The following is a 19613-nucleotide window of genomic DNA, read 5'->3' as shown; positions in this document are numbered from 1 at the left end:
CAATCTTGGTCGGTCAAGATAGCGTGTTCGTGTCTCCAAGGCGTCCGCTTCTCAGTCCTGAGAATTTTGATATTTTCTGGCGTGCAATTGAGCATCCATTAGAGAAAATATGCCAAAATTAGGGTTTCGACGAGGAAAACATCATGAGATGATGTAAAATAATTATAAAATAAGGGATGAGGAGGCGTGGGACCGTCGTGGTCAAGGCATGGTCGGCCGGTCGTGACCACGGTCTCGTGGTGCCTTTTCCTTAATTTTATAATATTTTGATGATTTTATGAAAAATTCATGAATTTTGAGAAATTTGATGAATTTAGGGAGTTTCCATGAATTGAAGGAGTTTTCATGAGTTCAAGGAAACAAAAAAATATTAAAATAATAAAAACAAGGTGTGTGGGACCGTGGAAGGCATGGCTGGCCGACTTGGGCCCGGTCCAACGAGTTTCCCTAATTTTTATGTATTTTTTATGTATTTTTGATGAATTGAGGGAATTTTTCCTAATTTGAGAGAAATACCATGAAATCAAGAAATTTGATGAATTCAAGGAAAACTAATAATAAAATAATAAAACAAAGGGGCGTGTGGGACCGGCTAGGGCATGGCCTGCCGGCCAAGGCCCGGTCCCATAAGTTTTCATAATTTATTTTATTTTATTATTATTTGATGATTTGTGCAAAAATACCATGAAATCAAGGAGTTTTTTCATGAAATTAGAGAAATAATAATAATAAAATAATAAGGAACCGTGGGGTGTGGGGCCGGTTGGCCAGTGTTCACGCCCCACACTCCTTTCCTTAATTTTATATTATTTTTTATGGATTTATGGAAGTACCATGAAACCGAGGAGTTTCCTCGAGACGAAGGAGATTTGATAAAATGAGAGAATTTTCATCAAATCATGGAAAATAATAAAAATGCATTAAAAATATAAAACTGGCGTGGGATTGACCACGACACGGTCGGTCGGTCGTGTGTCCGTGCTCCCAACACCCTGGTCAATATTTTTAATTATTTATTATTTTCTCCTCTATTTTGCATAGGTTCATCGTTTCATTGTATTTTTGAAATACTCGTTCGTGCGGTGACTGTTAGTGTATCGTCGTTGAATACACCTTCACCATTTGAATCGGGGCTTTATTAGAGGTAGCTCAGACGCCCGGTTGTTGATTATTTATTACTAATTGTGGAATTCGGTGGAGAATAATTCACAAAACTGAGCAATAAGATGTTTATTATTAATTCATAAGATCAGCTGAGGATTCGACTACGAATTCGGAATAATAAAGTGAGCATTACCATTCCATGGGATCGTAGATTCAACCATAGAATCAGAGTAATTAAGATTTATCTATTACCATTTATGAGACCAGTTGTGGATTCGATCATGAAATCGGAGTAATGAGATAATATAGTTATTGCTATTCTATGAGATCAAGCTGTGGATTCGATCATAGAATCAGAACAATTGTTATTGCCATTCCATGGGACCAGTCGTGGATTCGACCATGGAATATGAGCAATTGTTATTGCCATTCCATGGGACCAGTCGTGGATTCGACCATGGAATAGGAGCAATAATAGATTATTCTGGGAATTCAGTAGTGAATGTCACAGTAGAATTAATCTTAATTAGGAATAATTAACTTTGCGGCTCTATACTAGCAGAGCAAGCTGTCTAGGAGCATTAATTATCCCGATATGAGTTTGTCGATAAGTCATATCCTTTATATAGTCAGGGTAAACTCGTTGTTTGTTCCTGAAGACGTTATCGCTCTATACTAGCAGAGCAAGCTGTCTAGGAGCCGTCCATCTCGTGATACTATATAGAAATAATCACTGAAAGTGTTCAGTGTTCATGAGATATGTCGTTGTCCAGTCGTGAGACTACATATCTACATGTACTCTGAGAGAAAGTACTCTCCGTTCAGAATTCGATGAGAGACCCGTGTCTCAATACTCACGTCTGATTGCTGGATCGGAGCTTCGTATAATTATGAGTTCACGATTTTAGCCCTTATCGAAAATCCACCATCTACAGGACTGAAGGTTGAAAGTTGAAGATTGTTGTTGAGATTGTTCAAATCAAGAAAGTGATTAAACAAATCAGTGAACCAGTTAAAAAAAATGATTAGAGTCAATGAAGATAACAAAAGATTGGAATGTAATATGATAACAAAAACAATGGTTAATGAATTCCATGAAAACATCAAAGGAAGGATACATAAACGAGATTATGAAGGAAGGTTATGGCAACAAAAATACCAAAAGAAAATTTGAGACACACATCTCCATTGGTTATTACAGTACCTATTACACGAAAAGAGAATGAGACAACAACAAAATCCACGGAAGAATGGATATTGAACAGAACTTTAGTCGATACAGGAAGTTCAGTGGATATAATATTCTATCATGTGTTCAAAGGAATAGGATTCAAAGATGAAGAAATGTCTCGTTCAACATATCTTGTTCATGGCTTTGGAAAATCCACAACAAAACCTAAAGGAGAAATAGTGGTGCGAATTCCACTAGGAGAGATCGAAACACAAGTGACACTATGTGTAGTGGATATGGAATCACCATATAACATGCTGTTGGGGAGGCCATGGATACACGCAATTAAAGTTGTAGCATAAAGGTTGCATCAATGCATCAGGTTCCCCATGCCAAATGGAGTAGGTGAAATTAGAGGAGATATTGACAATGCGAAATTATGTTATCAAATTGAAGTAAAGCATTATGAAGGACGAGGAAAAAAACGACAATTTCGCAGAAAAATAACAAAGGAGGCAAAGAAAGAAGAAGAATTTAGAGTGTACATGATAATGCTTGAGACGGGAATTATAAGAGAATCTAAATACCCATAGTGGATAGCAAACATGGTTGTTGTTCCAAAGAAAAATAAAGGGATAAGAATTTGCATAGATTTCACTGTTTAAACAAGGCTTTCCCTAAAGATAGTTTTCCATTGCCGGATATTCCTCAAATGGTTGAATCAGCAGCGGGAAATGATAGAGTGTCTTCTTTAGATGGGTACAAAGGTTATAACCAAATCCCTCTCGCTGAAGAAGATCAAGAGCATACTGCTTTTTTCGCTCCAAGAGGTTTATACTGTTATACAAAAATGTTGTTTGGTTTGCGAAATGCAGGAGCAACGTATCAAAGAATGGTAGAGAAGGTGTTCGCGAAATGGATACACAAAACATTAGAGGTGTACGTGGATGACATGTTGGTGAAGAGTAAAGAAGCCAAAGATCATGTACAAGATTTGAGGGAGATTTTTGAACAGATGCGGCATCATAACATTAAACTGAACCCTGAAAAATGCATTTTTGGGGTTGCATCGGGAAAATTTTTAGGCTACATTGTATCAAAAGAAGGAATACAAGTTGATCCAGAAAAGGTACAAGCAGTTCGTGACATGCCAACACCAAACGATAAAGGATGTACAAAAATTGAACGGACTTTTAGCTTCGCTAGGAAGATTCATTTCGCGATCATCAGACAAATGTAAACATTTTTTCAATATACTCAAGAAGGGTGCGAAATTCAAATGGACTGATGAATGTGAAAAAGCTTTTCAAGGGATCAAAGAACACCTTATGAATACATCTATTTTACAAAAGGCAGAACCAGGAGAAGAACTATTGATCTATCTTGCGACAACATCACATGCTTTAAGCGTGTGTTATTGCGAACGGACGCAGGAGTGGAAAAGCCCATTTATTACATCAGCAAAACATTTAATGCTGCAGAGAGGAATTATTCAAAGATTGAGAAGCTAATTTTAGCATTAGTATACGCCGCATTTAAACTTCGCATATATTTTCAAGCACACAAAATAAGGGTGCTAACAAAAGTACCAATTGAATCAGTGATGAAGAATTCAAAAAGATCAGGTAGGGTGGAGAGATGGAATGCACAAGTAGGACATTTCGAAATCAAGTATGAAATATTATCTTCACCAAAATCACAAGTTGTCGCAGATTTCTTAGCAGAATTTCCTTTAGAAGATGATGAAGCGGTGGAGGAGATGATGGATATAGAAGAAGAACATGGAGATCCAAAAGACTTATTAACAGAACCAAATAGATGGAGATATTGGTAGATGGATCATCAAATGGGGAAGGCAATGGGTTGGAATTGTTTTAATTTCACCAGAAGGAGCGAAGATGGCTTTTTCATTCAGATTGGAATTCGCATCCACTAATAACGAAACGGAATATGAAGCTGTGGTACATGCCTTAAAGTTCGCAATAGAAATGAAACTAGAAAATGCCAGGATCACTAGTGATTCGCAGCTAGTTATTCGCCAAATAAAGGGAGAGTACACTACAAATGAACCATCCTTGAAGAAATACAAGAAGCTCGTTGAAGAATTGTCAGCGAAAATCCCAAAGATAAAATGGAGGCACATTTCAAGGAAGGATAACAGACTCGCAGACGCTTTTGCTTTCATCTCAAGCATGATGACAGATCCAACTGCGAGATGCATAAAAATACAGACACTTCTGTCACCATCAATCAATAAAGAAGAAGAAGAAGTGAACGTAATGATGAAAGGTGGAGAAGAAGAACAAACGAACAATATCGCAGATTGGAGAACAGAACTTCATGCATATTTGGCGAAAGGAGAAACACCAAGAAACAGATTGGAAGCACACAAGTTAAAAAGCCGCAACAAATTATGAATTAAGAGATGGGTGCTATACCGAAAATCCTTTAATGGACCATCACTCAGATGTTTGACACGAGAAGAAGGAGAAAAGGTGCTAAAAATGTTACATAGTGGGGATGCTGGCAATCATAGCGGGGAAGATCTTTGGCACATAGAAAAAATGCAAGGCTATTACTGGCCATACATGCACGAAGATGCAAAACAAATATCAAGACGTTGCGAAGATTGTCAGCGGCACGGAAAGAAAATACATGCACCTGGAGCACCATTGTCATCTTCAACCAGTGTATGGCCTTTTGGAAAGTGGGGCTTAGATATTGTGGGGCCATTTTTACCAGGATCTGGACAAAGAAGATACTTAATAGTCGCAACAGATTATTTCACAAAATGGACAGAAGTAAAGGCAGTACAGCATATTCGCGACAAAGATATCTTTACATTCATATTCGAAAATATCATTTGCAGATTCGGAATTCCCGCCAGTTGGTATCTGATAATGGGAAACAGTTTGAAGGACAGAACATAGAAATGTTACTTAATGCATTTAAGATAAAATGTGGAAAGTCTACTCCTCTGTATCCACAAGCTAATGGACAGGCAGAGGCAACAAACAAAACAATTGCAGATATATTAAAGAAAAAAGAAGGACATCATAGAGCATGGTGCGAACAAGTACATAATGCAGTATGGGCTTATAACACAACTAGGAGAGAAGCTACTGGAATGTCACCTTTTTGTTTAACATACGGAGTTGAAGCGGTGTTACCAACAGAAGTTGTTATTCCGACGACAAAGAGAGCTTGGGAGAAAAATCTTAGTGCGGGTTTGATCTTAAGCAAACTTGATGAGTTAGAAGAAAAAAGAGAAAGAGCTTTACAACATATGGAGAATTATCAGCGAAGATTAGCCCGAGAATAATAAACGTGTCAAAGTACGCGAATTTCAACCAGGAGATTTAGTTCTGCGAGAGACACCAATATATCAGCGAGAAAATGGTGGAAAGTTAGCGAAAAAATGGGATGGACCTTACATCATTAAGGAGATAGTTGGGACAGGAGCTTATAAATTAATGGATCCAGAAGGTAGAGATGTTGGTCATAGACTTGACAGACCATGGAACAGATTGTACTTAAAGAGATATTATCCATAAGAAGCTTTGAGAAGTTAGTATGACGCAACAAAACGATTGCGAATAAACATTCAATGAAAGAATAGTTGCGAGATTATTCATATCAAAACAAGATCATGATATGCGAAACTTTCGCAGAGATAATCAGAGAACAATGACAAAAGAGAAAGGGGCGAACCTTTATGGCGTACACCCTAGTTCGTGAATAAAATTTCGCAAGAGGCAAATGTAAGACCTAAAGTACGTCATATAAGGGGGTACCTGTTGCATGGCTCAGGGAAAGGCTACACCGCCACCGGAACCTGAGTCATGGAGATTTGGGGTCAATAAAGCCCATCCGGGAGAGGCACCTTGGATTCTCAGCTTAAGCATATGACTTAGGTTGGGCGACTAAGGTAATAAGGACTCTCCCAAGGAGTGCAGAATCTGACCAAGGCGCCGAGGTACACGGTTGAGTCAAGAGTGCCAGGGGCGTCTGGAGCGTACCTTGCCATTCTTGACAAGTCTTGGCTTATACTGCACTCGGCCCGAAGAAAACCCCACTTAGGGTGCAGTCTCGTAACCATAAACCCTATAGGTAAAAGGGATAAGAGGCTGCGAAAAAACTGGTTGTTGTTAAGACCGGATGGGAGGAGCCAACCTTGTATGGTAGAGGTACGCCTCCTTGAAGGGGCAACCAGGGGGAGATAAGGGCGCACCCTCCATTAGGGAGCTGATAAGTGTCTTAAGACGCAAATGTCATGAGGCTTTACTCGCAAGGGTATTAAGGCTTGTCATATTTGTGCGACAATCCTGAAGAGGCAATAATACTAAAGAGAAAGATAAGACGAGATCAATGGGTTTTCGCATGAAAGTGCGAAGACGTCCTGCGATTTCGTCGCACGACGACAATGTCATGGGGCTTTATTTTCGCAAGAAATTTAGGCCTGTCATATTGTCGCAACAATCCTGAAGAGGCAATAATACAAAAGAAAAAGTTAAGGCAAGATCAATGGGTTTTTGCATGAAAATGCAAGGACGTCCTGCGATTTTGTCGCAATGATAAGAGGTGGCATAATAAGACCTTTAATTAGGAAGGCAAAATAAGACCACATGACAAAAAAAATATTTATAAGTATTCATAACAGATCATTTCTCGCAAGAAAGATAATGAGAGGCAAGTATGGGAATCAGTAAACAAGAGGCATTATCTTTCTCGCCAGCAAAATAAAAAGAGAAAATTAATTCCAAAGTTGGTTGAAGAATATTATTCGCAAGAAATAATAAAGATGAAACAGTTCAAGAAGATAGAACTAGATAAGAAACTCTTCGCCAATGTTCTCATTATCGCCAGCCTTTTTTCATTTCGATTCTGATCTTCACCAACAATAATTTCTTTGAGAGGGACTTCTTTTTCGCCGCCATCTTGATTATCGCCAGCAATTACTTCTTTAGAAGGGATTTCTTTTTCGCTTCCATCTTGATTAGCACCAGCAGTTGCTTCCTTAGAAGGGATCTCTTCTTCATCTTCCAAAATTATTCTCTCCACCACTTTCATAATCATAATCACTGTCAGCAGGAAGGAATTTCATCATCATCTACTTCCAAAGGTTCGATTGATGTAGGAGGAAGAGATTTGGACAATAAAATATCATTCACAAGAACTTCAGCCCGGAGATGAACTTGACGAAGAAGTGCTCTCTGATGATTCCTATCTTGAATATCCTTAAAGTAAGCAAGATAATCAAGTCTTCTTTCTGCTCGGTCGCGAGAACCAGTAAGGACAGAGACGAGTAGTGCATTTTCTTTGCGAATTTTGGCATATTTAGCCCCAAAACAGAAATGGAGGAATGAAGATTTTTCTCAGACTCTGCGAAAAGTAGAATACAAAATTTCAGTAAGATGAAGAACTCAAAAAGGTATGACAAAGAAAAGATAGTTAAGGCAGTCAAACTTTGACTACCTTCCTTTTGCGAAATAAGGTGTTGAATCAAGGTCAGACAACTATTCTCCCAACGGTCCATCGCATCAAATTTATCTCCAACTAAACCTTTAAGTCGAGACTGAAGATTTTTCTCTTTAAAAATGAGAAAGGCATTTTTCTTCACAAGTGAAGAATAAGATTCTTCTAATTTGGAATATTGTTCTTTAAGTTGGTTCTCCTTTACACTTAAAGCTATTCTACCTTGAATGAGTGTATCTCTTTCAGTGGTAGATGACTCTGTTACTTCTTTAAGTTCATTTCTCAAAGAGCGAAGAAATTGTTCTTGGTCATCACATACTTTCTAAAGGATGCTAAGTTGTTGCGAAGATATCGCCATCTTGTTTAAACAAGTTCGCTTCTCTTGAGATAGAATTTTATTCTCATCTGATAAAGTTTCCATCTCTAGATTAACTTTAGTTAAAGAATAAGAGAGGCGAGATATTTCATTACTTAATAAATTTTGCCTCTGAACTAATTGGGTATTTTCATTGGTAAGATTATTTATATGATCAACAGAATATGGATAAAGGTTTGGTTATATTGATCCGTCAAAATCTTTTTATCAACACGGGCTTCTTCAACAGCAGATTCAAATTGATATCTCTCCATTATTCGTTTCTGGTTTAAGGCTTAACATGCGAAAAAGGGATTTCAAGGACAATTAAATATGGAAAGGATAAAATCATTAGAAAGGCAAATTGAAGACACAGATAAGGAAATCATACTTCTCAGTTCATCATTCTTCTTGCAAAGATTGTCGCGATCCAGCGAAACATTCTGGAGCTTTTGATTTTCGAGACGAAAAGCATTACACTCTAAAGTCATCATTTGGAGATTCTTATTCAAGGTTTCAACCTATTTTTCCAAATCTGTTTGCGAAGCAGCTCTGTCAGGGCCAAAATACTTACTCAGAATTTCGCAAACACCAAATTTGACAGAATCAATGGGAGACTTCTTAACATCATCCAGAACCTCAGACAAAACTTTGAAAGCAATATCTATTCCTTCCACAGTTTCTTTCGAAAAAGGAAGAGGCTCGAGTAGAGAACTGGCAATGATAGAAGGTTAGGACACATTATCAATAGGAGGAGAAGAAGTTTCATTCACATAAGGATTAATAAGGGGGGTTTCAATAATTGAAAGGTCAATTGAAGGGATGAAATCTGAGGCAACCTTTTCGAGAATTGGAGATAATGGTTTAACTTGCGAAGATGTCGCAGGAGATTTTGAAGGGATAAGTAAGTGAAAGGGAACATAAGTTTCAATGGTTTTGAGGTGACGAGATTTCTTGAGAGGTTTGTTGGCATCCTTATCACCCTGCGAATCACAATCCAGATAAGAAACAGAGGCAACAATATTGTTATTAGAAAAGAATAATGTTTCTTACTACCTTATGATCCGCAGACTTTCTTTTGTTTACAACAACCTTATGCTGCAATTTGGGAATATTAGGGTTCTGAACCATAAATTTGGTATTAGAGGCGTTTTTGCTGAAATAACAACAGTATGGGAATCACATGAACATCATCAAATAAGGCAGTACGCAAGATCAATTTTAGCAAAACCCATAAGAAAGAAAAAAGAAAACTAACCTCGATGAATCCATGGAAAACACCAACAAGAAGATTAATTCGTAAAAATTAAAAAGGAAGAAAATTACAAACAGTGAAGATCTACAGAGGGAACAATATAGAATGGACGAAGAATTAAGAAGATTGAAGAAGGAAAATAGAAGAAAAATTATAGCAGAGGAATTTACGGAGAAAATGATGAAGTTGCAGAGAAGATGAAAAAGAGAGTAAAAAAGAAGAAAAGGGAGAGTAAGAAGAGTATATATAGAGGAGATTTTCGAGAAGATAAACACAATTAATGCGAAAATATGTGGGCGGTTGAAAAGAGGAGATTTTCGAGAAGATAAACATAATTAATGCGAAAAGACATGAGCGGTTGAAAAGCACCAATTACAGAAGACGTGTCAAGAAACAGATGGGAGAAAGGATACGTGTGATAAATGCAAAATATGAAGTGATGGATAGCTGCGGCATTTCTCACATCATTCTCTACTTCGCAGAGAAGATATGAGAAGAGGCAAGATGTAGGATCAGAATCTCGCAGCAATAATGCCTCAGCAAAATTATTAACAACACAACACAACAATGTCGCAAAGCAATTTCAGAAAAGACATAATAAACGACATCAGCTAAATCATGAGAAAAATATGATGGACTTACCAACACATATTTCGAGAAATAGATAGGCGAGAGAAACTCGGCTCGAAATAGCAAATGTGTACAATCTAAGTCTATATAGCAAAACGACTTTTGTCTCAAGATAGGAGATAAATAGAATTTTGAGTGATAGATAAGTTCAAGTCTCCACATACCTTTTAGTCGATGAATATCCACCGGTTCCTTAAGTATTCCTTCGTCTTGTATGATGATTGCCATGGAATTCTTGAGCTCAACTACACTTTTATCCTAGTCAGAGACCTTAGCTATAGTAGACTAGAAATCAAGACTTATAGTTTTGATCACTAACATTGACAAACATGCTTGAGATAGCAACGCATGCGAGTTCGACCGAGCAATGCTCCAACAAGATATAACCAACTCACGTTCGCGGACTTAAGTTCCCTAAAGGAGTTCACAAACTCCAGCAGATATTCTCGGGATGAGAACCTCCGCCAGTTCGTGGACTGAGTTCGCGGACTGAGCTCACAGCTCTTGTTTCGGTTTTCCTGATCAACAAAGTACGCAAACTTTGGTTCAAGGAATAAGGACTTATACATATATGTGTTTCCACAACAATGCTTATATCCTACCAATGGTTATGTAATCTAAACTCTCATTTCAATCATTGAAACATTCTCAGAGGACGGATATAGCCGTTATTAACATACCATTTTTCGTCAGAGCAATTTTCAAAGTGATTGAAACATAACATGACTTTTGTCACTAGGTAAAGATGAATTCGGCTAAAGCGAAAGCTTACCAACACATATTTCGAGATATAGATAGGCGAGATAAACTCGGCTCGAAATAGCAAATGTGTATAATGAAAGTCTATATATCAAAACGACTTTTTTCTCAAGAGTAGGAGATAGAATAGATAGACTTTTGAGTGACAGATAAGTTCAAGTCTCCACATACCTTTTAGTCGATGAAGATCCACCAGTTCTTTGAGTAGTCCTTCGTCTTGTATGATGATTTCCATGGAGTCTTGAGCTCAACTACACTTTCTATCCTAGTCCGAGACCTTTAGCTATGTATGCTAGAAATCAAGACTTATAGTTTTGATCACTAACATTGACAAACATGCTTGAGATAGCAACGCATGCGAGTTCGACCGAGAAATTCTCTAACAAGTTCAAATGACTTCAAGAGAACTAGTTGAAGAGTTGTTCAATTGCTTAGGTCTTTATGCATAGACACAATTGAAACAAAATCAGTTTGATTCATTTGAATCAATTCATGAACAATATAGCCACGGTCTGCAAAGATTGCATTCCTTATAATTTATTGTTTTAAGTTCATGAACTACCGATTTGAGAAATATCCAACTTGGATACGCGTACGGGTATGCGTACCTTAGCTACCGGATTTGAGTTTCCAAACTCAGCAGAATTTTTCGGGTAGAAAAGTTCCGATAGTACGCGTACGGGTACGCGTACCTAAGGTGACTGGTTTATGAGTTCGTAAACTCCAAACTCAGCAGAATTTTCCGGAAGGAAAAGTTCCTCCAGTACGCGTACCCAACCTATCTCCTTTACCAATACCGTATGTACACATATGCACACACTTGGTTTCCGGCACATGGACTTATACATTCTATATATGCTTATATCCATAGATGGTAATCTCAACTCCACATTTCAATCATTGAAACATTCTTCTATAATGTTATAACAGTCGTTATTCACAACTATCGTCATCAAAGTTATTTTCAAGATTGAAACGTCATCATGACTTTTGTCACGGATAAAGATAAAAAATGGTTAAAGCGAAAGCTTACCAACACATATTTCGAGAAATAAATAGGCGAGTAAACTCGGCTCAAAATAACAAATGTGTATGTATGAAAATTATCATACTTATACGACTTTTGTCTCAAGAGTAAGAGATAGAGTAGATATACTTTTGAGTGATAGATAAGTTAAAGTCTCCACATACCTTTTAGTCGGATGAAGTTCCAGTGGTTCCTTGAGTAGTTCTTCGTCTTCGTAAGATGATCACCGTGGAGTCTGGAGCTCAACTACACTTAACTATCCTAGTCCGAGACTTAGCTATAAGTAGACTAGAAATCAAGACATATTGTTTTGACAATTAAATTTGATAAACAAGCTTGAGGTAGCAACGCTTGCGAGTTCGATCGAGAAATGATCTAACAAGCCTTCAAAGCACCCTCAAGTTTTAGAGCCTTCAACTCTGGCGTTTCATCTAAGTGTTTCCCGTAACGTTCTAGCTCACTAAATTTCTTATCTAGCTGTGTGACCGTCATATCTCCTTGCTTCAACACTGAAAACTCGGCACACCTCAAGGATCTTGCTGTAGGAGAAAAATACTTGTCAAGGAACAAATCTTCAAACTGTTCCCATGACATATCCATCACATTTCTCATTCGCTTCTCTGAATTCAACCAATCATCTGCATTACCACGAAATATATACGTAGCAAAGCGTACCCTATCTTCCTCAACCATTAAATGTGCATCGAACTTCTTTCTCATACTCATTAACCACCTTTCAGCTTTTATGGGTTCTTCCGTACCATTAAACACTCGATCACCAATCACTTTCCTGAATTCCTTTAAGTCCATAACACTACTAGGTCGCAACTGATTCTGGTTCCCAATGGCACCAGCTATGGTCTGTGCGGTTTGAGCCAAGTGCTCACAACAAGATTTCATCATTTTTGCAACCACAAGATTTTTGCCTTTACTATTTCTCGTTGAAGCAACACCTTTAAGCTTCATAGTCTTCGGAGGCATCTTCACAATAAACAGACATTTAGGAGAGTTAGAATTTGTTAGTAAATGCTCATTACTAACAACGCATTAATGTGTATATCACGACTTCTAGTTTTTCCCCACTCCCCAAAACAAAATGACAAAATCAATGACTCTTTCAAACCACAACTATGAATTCATATGAAAATTTTCAACACAAAAATGTTTTAACTGACTCATATTATATGAACTACCATATGAACTACCGGAGTTTCATAATTAACCCGTAACACAATTGAAAACATTTTTAAATTTAGACCATACATACATATCAAAACCCAATAGTAAAAATGGAAAGACTCTTAACACAGACTTACACACGACGCACCAAAGGAGCCATAGTGTGAGAATGCAAATAAATTTTTAGGAAATCAATCATTATAGTAAAAACGAAAACCAAACACAATCCCGCTAAATCGGAACACCCTATGATAACAACTGTAACGGATATAGAAAATTTCCTTCCAAACGGGTTGGATTTAAACCCGTCCAGCAAGGTTATCCTCCCGTTCCGCCACTCGAAATATAAAATGGTACGAAAAAAATGCAATTTTCTTAAATAAACATCGACAATATAAATAAATTGATACAAATTTATCTGATCACATATACAAATGGAGTACGCATCAAAAATTTAAGAGTAAAGTTTGAAGCAAACACTAAATAGGATCTCGGAGAAAAATTCAGTTAAACACAGTAGTTAAAAGCAACAGAATTAAAGAAATCGAATTTTAATTTTATAAGACAACATTTAACATATAAGTGATTAAACAAAAGGGTTTAAAATTGCACACTAAAATTCCAAGGGACTAGTCTAACTGGGTCTAGTAGTGGGGCTAGTCTAACTGTCTGGATTTGGGTAGGGACTTGGGTCCGGCTTTAGCCTATCAAAAAAGAAAAAAATCCAAGGGACCATTTAGTATGATAGTAGATCTGTAACATTTTTTTTAAAATTAAGGGAGGTCGTGAACCCACTAGACCAATTATTTAAACACTATTTGAAGTCATATCAAAGCTTAAGAAAAAACAAAAGGACTCCTGGCTTTATATTGCTTTGTTATTATATTAATAGAGACAAGTTCATAGAAGTTCGATAGTGGTTCAAATGTACAAAATTGTTAAGTGTACAATTAAAAATGAGCCAAAGAATGTACAACACAACTGGTCCATGTGAGCTTATTAGTTCAAAACGTAAATTGAGCACTAACGCTCTTTTAAGGGATAAAAGCATAAAAAGGCACAGATAGAAATCCACACATATTGTAATGACATGAAAGAACCTGCTAGTATAGTAATATTAGACAACAAGAATCTCCAAACAGAGTGCAATATATATATATATATCAAGACCTGCCATCATGTTGAGGACAAAAAAAGTTCTAAATGCAGTTTAAATAAACATCCAAAATGAGATTCAGGCCCTGTGTTTCCAGCATAACAAAGTTTCCACTTACAAGCCATGCTAGGACTTCCAACTAGATCCCATCGTATATACAACAACAAAATACATCAAAACAAACATGGGACAACAACAAAATAAATTATCCAGATGCATGGGTGAAGCAAGAAATTTAAAACCACCCAGAGAACCCCGTGATATACACATTATAGACAAGAAAAAATACCAACTTTTTCTCAAACTCCCAGTCGCAAGCTCCTCTCAAGCTTACTGCCTCGACCTTGCGTCGTACTTTGTGGAAAACAAAACCAAAACGAGATGAGCCACAACTCAGTAGAGATTACGGAAATTACGTACCGAAAGATAAAACCAACTTAATATAAATCAAAGTAAAATAATGAGCATGTCCACATTCAGAAATACATAAATCTCAACAAAGTTGCATTCATTCGAAACAGTAGAAATGAATTATTTGTCAACCGATGGTGAATAAATTCACGTATGCTACTAGTGAGGACTAGTCTCTAATGTTAGGATAGTCAGGATATCAGCCACCGTCCCGGACGGTCTTCCGCGGGTATCCACATTTGTGGGATGCCCCTATGGGCCTAACAAAATCACATGTAGCCTTTCAAAATTTCTCCCAAACATGCTCAATAAACAGTTACGGCAAACACAGTAAACTCCAAGGTGAGACCGTGCTCAAAAGCCGATTACGACAAACCCAAAAGAACCCCAATGTGAAATTATAATTCTGAGATCAAAGTCTGCTGACAAGCCGCCAAAATGGAAAAGAGAATGGCACTACTGTGTACTAGTTTCTGAAATACATGTTAAACTAACAAATCCATATGAATCAACAGTAAGGTATCAAAGATGGTTAATGACTTAAAGATAATAGTGATAATGACCAACAATGATAACAAAAGAAAAGTTAAGTATACCAAAGTGGTTAATCAATTAAACTTCATGGAATTTACATGAGATGAAAAATGAGCTCAAAATGAAATAAAGTAATTTATCTTGTTTAGGGTACAGAAGAGCGAAACAAGAAATAAATCTAGAAAATGGTTTCAACTGTTTGCCAAAAATGGAGTTTTTCAAATACGAAGTTCATTTTGCCATTGTCATTTTAATGAACAGTAAAAAGGAAATGCTCCAAAACGAATTTCAACTGTTTAAAATATCAATACAATACTTGATTTTTCTGATGGAAATGCTCCAAAGCATTTTTAATCTTCATAAACATTTGAAATCGTTTATGTTTCAATGTACAGGGAATAAGTGTAAAAAGGTATAATTTCATGCCAAATGCCAAAAATCACCAAAAGGGTATGCATGGATAGTTTAAACTAAAAATCATTAGTAAAATTGGTTAGATTATAATCCTCATAAATACCCATTGTTGAAATTGAAAAGTTCAGGGATTATCCAAGGAATAAATCAAGCCGCTATCCATGCAAGTTGGTTTTCATAAACTAAGAGATGAACTCCATTTAAACATTTTATCAAACAAGTTAAAGGCCATACTTATAAAAATTCAGGACTTATACAAACCATATTCCGCTTAATATCTTGTAAAAATTCAGGACTTATACAAAACAAAAACTTATCAAATTCTTCAATGTTTTCAAATTCTTACCCAAGAACAACATGCAGTATCATCATTAAAGGTTGCAGGGATTTAAACAAAAATATAAACACGAGTTTAAATCCGTTTGTAGAATTTTGAAATAGAAATTGAAGAGAAGGAAACCCCTACCTCAATTGTAACCAGTGGTCCAAGAATGGATTAGCAAAATCTCAATGCAAGAATGGAATTTTCCTTGGTTTGGTCTCAGTAAAGCAAACGGAATGAACGAGAAAGTGAATAAGAAAGTAAACCTAGCATTTGGGGTTTTAAAAAAATACAATGAAATTCTTTAATCTCTCTTAAACACGTGTTATTCATGCTCGGTGTTTCTAGAGTTTACCCCGACTCCTGCTAACCATGTACGCGCATCCTAATACTACTAAGAAATAGATAATCTAGCTAAGAACACCCACATTTAGTTTAGGGAATTCTCCACGTCTATACGCACCCTATATTGGGATCGCACGCGCACTCTATACAGTTCTAGCTTTCCACTAAAATGGGTCAATTCCGGTTTGTATCCGAATTGAGATTTTTAGTGGTGTCACATTGATGTTGTGTGATAATACTATCACAATGAATAACAATGATTGAGAGATATTGTTTTCTCATTGTTATGGCTACGGATCTTCAACAACGATTATGCTGAATTGAATACCTTTAGAATCATTGGAGTACTTGGAAGTGACGAAAATTTCGAGTAATGTTGAAGAACCAAGGAGATCAAGCATTTGGATGAGAAGCTACAAAGTTTATTTATTTTGTATTCCATATGTATTGATATTTTTGTCACTAAAATTGACAATGGGGGAGATTTTTACTCGCAAGCGTTGCCATCTCAAGCTTGTTTGTCAAGTTTAGTTGCCAAAACTATAAGTCTTGATTTCTAGTCTACTTATAGCTAAATCTTACACTAGGATAGTAAATATAGTTGAGATCTAGACTCCATGGAGTTCATCATGCGAAGATGAAGAACTACTCAAGGAAATTGTGGAACTTCATCGACAAAAAGGTATGTGGAGACTTGAACTTATTTATCACTCAAAATTCTATCTATTCTACCTCATATCTTGAGACAAAAGTCGTATTGCTATATAGACTTCGATTATACACATTTGGTATTTCGAGCCGAGTTTATCTCGCTTATCTATTTCTCGAAATACATGTTGGTAAGCTTTCGCTTTGGCCAAGTTCATCTTTACTCGTGACGAAAGTCATGTTGATTATTTCAATAACTTGAACGCTTTGATGAAAAATAGTTTGTGAATAACAACTATATAACATCCTCTAAGGAAGTTTCAATGATTTAAATGATAGTTTAGAACATGTAACCATCTTTGGATATAAAAATAGTGTATTCTCACATTTGTGTAAAAGTCCAAAACCGGGAACCCAAAGTATACGTACCCGTACGCATACTGGCGGTTGTTGGAAATCCGGGTAAGTATGCGTACCCGTACGCATACTGGCGGAAAGTTCACGTCCGTGAATTTCTTCTGGAGGTTGAAAGTATAAACAGACTCAATCCTGTTACTTAAGTACGCGACCTGTTCTCATACTTAGGTAGCTTACTTTCTAAAATCGGTTTATTCATGAACTAAAACATTTATATAATAAGGAATGCAATCTTTGCAAATCGTGGTTATAATGTTCATGAATCCATTCGAGTGAATCAAAACCGATTTTGCTTCGATTGTGTCTTGTATACTTTTATAAGATCTAAGCAATTGAACAACTCTCTAACTAGTTCATTTGAGTCATTTGAACTAGTTATAGTGAAGATGAATAAGGTTGATATGAAAGTGCTCATATGGATAACCATTGGTTAACTATTGTTGAACCAACTAAGCGTAAACGTTTAGGTACGGTTACTCAAAACTAAATGAAGTTACATTTCATTTGTGTATAACAAGCTAAGTTTGATCTAACGGTTGAAAGATATTAGCTTGAATCTAATCAGGTTTTCATCTAACGGTGAATATTGAATTCTATGTTACCAAGGTAACTTAGATTGCAAACCTTGATTTGGAGACTATATAAAGGATAACTCTAGCAACTGGGAAACCTAATCCCCACACCTCCTATGTGATACTAGTTGTATAATCTAGAGTCAATTCTCCTTTAACCTTAGGTTTTTCACGAAACCCTGTAGGTTAACGACTTAAAGACTTCATTGGGATTATGAAGCCAGACCCAACTATTTTCTCTGTAGTTGAGTGATCTGATCTTGATGTTTCTATCGTTTTCGAGTGCAATCGTAAGATTGGATTGAGATTTATATCTCCAATAGGAAAGATAGAAAAATAGTCACAAACACCTTCATCTCATCATTTGTGATTCCACAATATCTTGTTTCGCTAGTCGATTAAGATTATTGTGAGGTGATTGATATTTCTAGGCTGTTCTTCGGGAATATAAGTACGGTTTATTGGTTCCTGTTCACCTTGATTTATCAAAAGACGAAACAAAACCCGTAGATATTTCTGTGGGTGACAGATTTATCTATTCCTATAGACTTTTCTGTGTGAGACAGATTTGTTTATCAAGTCTTCGACTTTGGGTCGTAGAAACTCTTAGATGTGGGTGAGATCATCTAAGGGAATCAAGTGCGTAGTATCCTGCTGGGATCAAAGACGTAAGGAACGCAACTGTACCTTGAATCAATGTGAGATTGAAATACATTTTGTTATATAATTGAAATATCACAGGTTATGCGTTTAATCGATCAATTGGTAAATCCAACCTTTGGTTGTTGATTGAAATTGATTTATCCTTGAACACTGGTCTTTGGTACCGTTCAAGTTATCTCTTTTATATTCAATCGGGCTCGCAAATTATTGTTTGTTTGATTGTGGATTGAATTGAGCGATTGAGATATAACTGTCTAGTTGATATATTTTTCTTAAGATTGAGTCTGACTGTCTAGTTGATTCTCTTGAAAGTATATTGGAGTTAGTCCATACAGATTGCTAAGCGAAATATTGGGTGAGGTTGTTAAACCCCCGCTTTTTCATACCCGTTTGCAAACTTAGTGGTCAATGTTCTAAAATCGGTTTACTATGTTTACATACTCATGAACAAATACATTTATGAAATAAGGAATGCAATCTTTGCAAACCGTGGCTTAATGTTCATGAACGGATTCTTGTACTTTGTACATTATGAATCATTCCGATTTTGCTTTAATTGGATCATATATACTTCTATGTGATTATCAACAATTGAACAACTCTATGAAACACAATTAGATTCATTTGATTGTCTTTCATGATTGATTGATCATCATAGTTGATCTAGATGTGTTAGATGAATGTGGTTAAGACAAAAGTATTCATATGTGTTAGATGAATGTGAGCCAACTCAATATACACGTTTAGGTACGGTTACCCATACCTAAATGAAAGTATATTTCGTTTGTGTGTGACAGGCTAAGACCATCTAACGGTGGAGAGATATTGCTTTGGTTTCAAGCAAACTTAGCTTGTATCTTAAATCAGATTTTCATCTAACGGTGAATATGGAATGCTTTGTTTCTAAGCTAACTTAGCAAACCCTGATTTGAAAGGCTATATAATGAGAACTCTAACAACTGAATCCCCACACCTCCTGTGTGATACTAGTTGCGACTATAGTCGATTCTCCTTTAACCTAGGTTTTTCCTAAAACATATAGGTTAATGACTTAAAGACTTTATTGGGATTCTGACGCCAGATCCAACTGTTTTCTCTGTAGTTGCGTATTCTGATCTTACTTTTTCTATCGTGTTGAGTATTATCTTCTCTAAGATTTGCTCGAGATTTATCTCC

The 19613-nt window shown here is 36.5% G+C and overlaps 1 protein-coding gene across 1 annotated transcript; it reads right to left on the bottom strand.

Moving 5' to 3' along the window:
• Window positions 1–11765: 11765 nt before the first annotated feature.
• On the bottom strand, window positions 11766–16141 carry LOC113277700. The gene is made up of 3 exons (XM_026526727.1): window positions 15937–16141; window positions 14405–14465; window positions 11766–12757 (listed from the first exon to the last, which is right to left on the bottom strand). The coding sequence occupies exon 3, from the start codon at window positions 12755–12757 to the stop codon at window positions 12152–12154; it is 606 nt and encodes a 201-aa protein (XP_026382512.1). The 5' UTR covers window positions 14405–14465; window positions 15937–16141; the 3' UTR covers window positions 11766–12151.
• Between the last annotated feature and the right edge of the window lie 3472 nt (window positions 16142–19613).

Source organism: Papaver somniferum, chromosome 5 (assembly GCF_003573695.1).
Source record: "Papaver somniferum cultivar HN1 chromosome 5, ASM357369v1, whole genome shotgun sequence".
Classification (NCBI taxonomy): Eukaryota; Viridiplantae; Streptophyta; class Magnoliopsida; order Ranunculales; family Papaveraceae; genus Papaver; species Papaver somniferum.
Note: the sequence above shows the minus strand (reverse complement) of the source record. Positions and strands in the feature narration are given on the sequence as shown.

What these genes read in the sequence shown, in the direction of transcription:
- LOC113277700 (XM_026526727.1), bottom strand. Translation starts at nt 12,757, where the DNA reads ATGCCTCCGAAGACTATGAAGCTTAAAGGTGTTGCTTCAACGAGAAAT.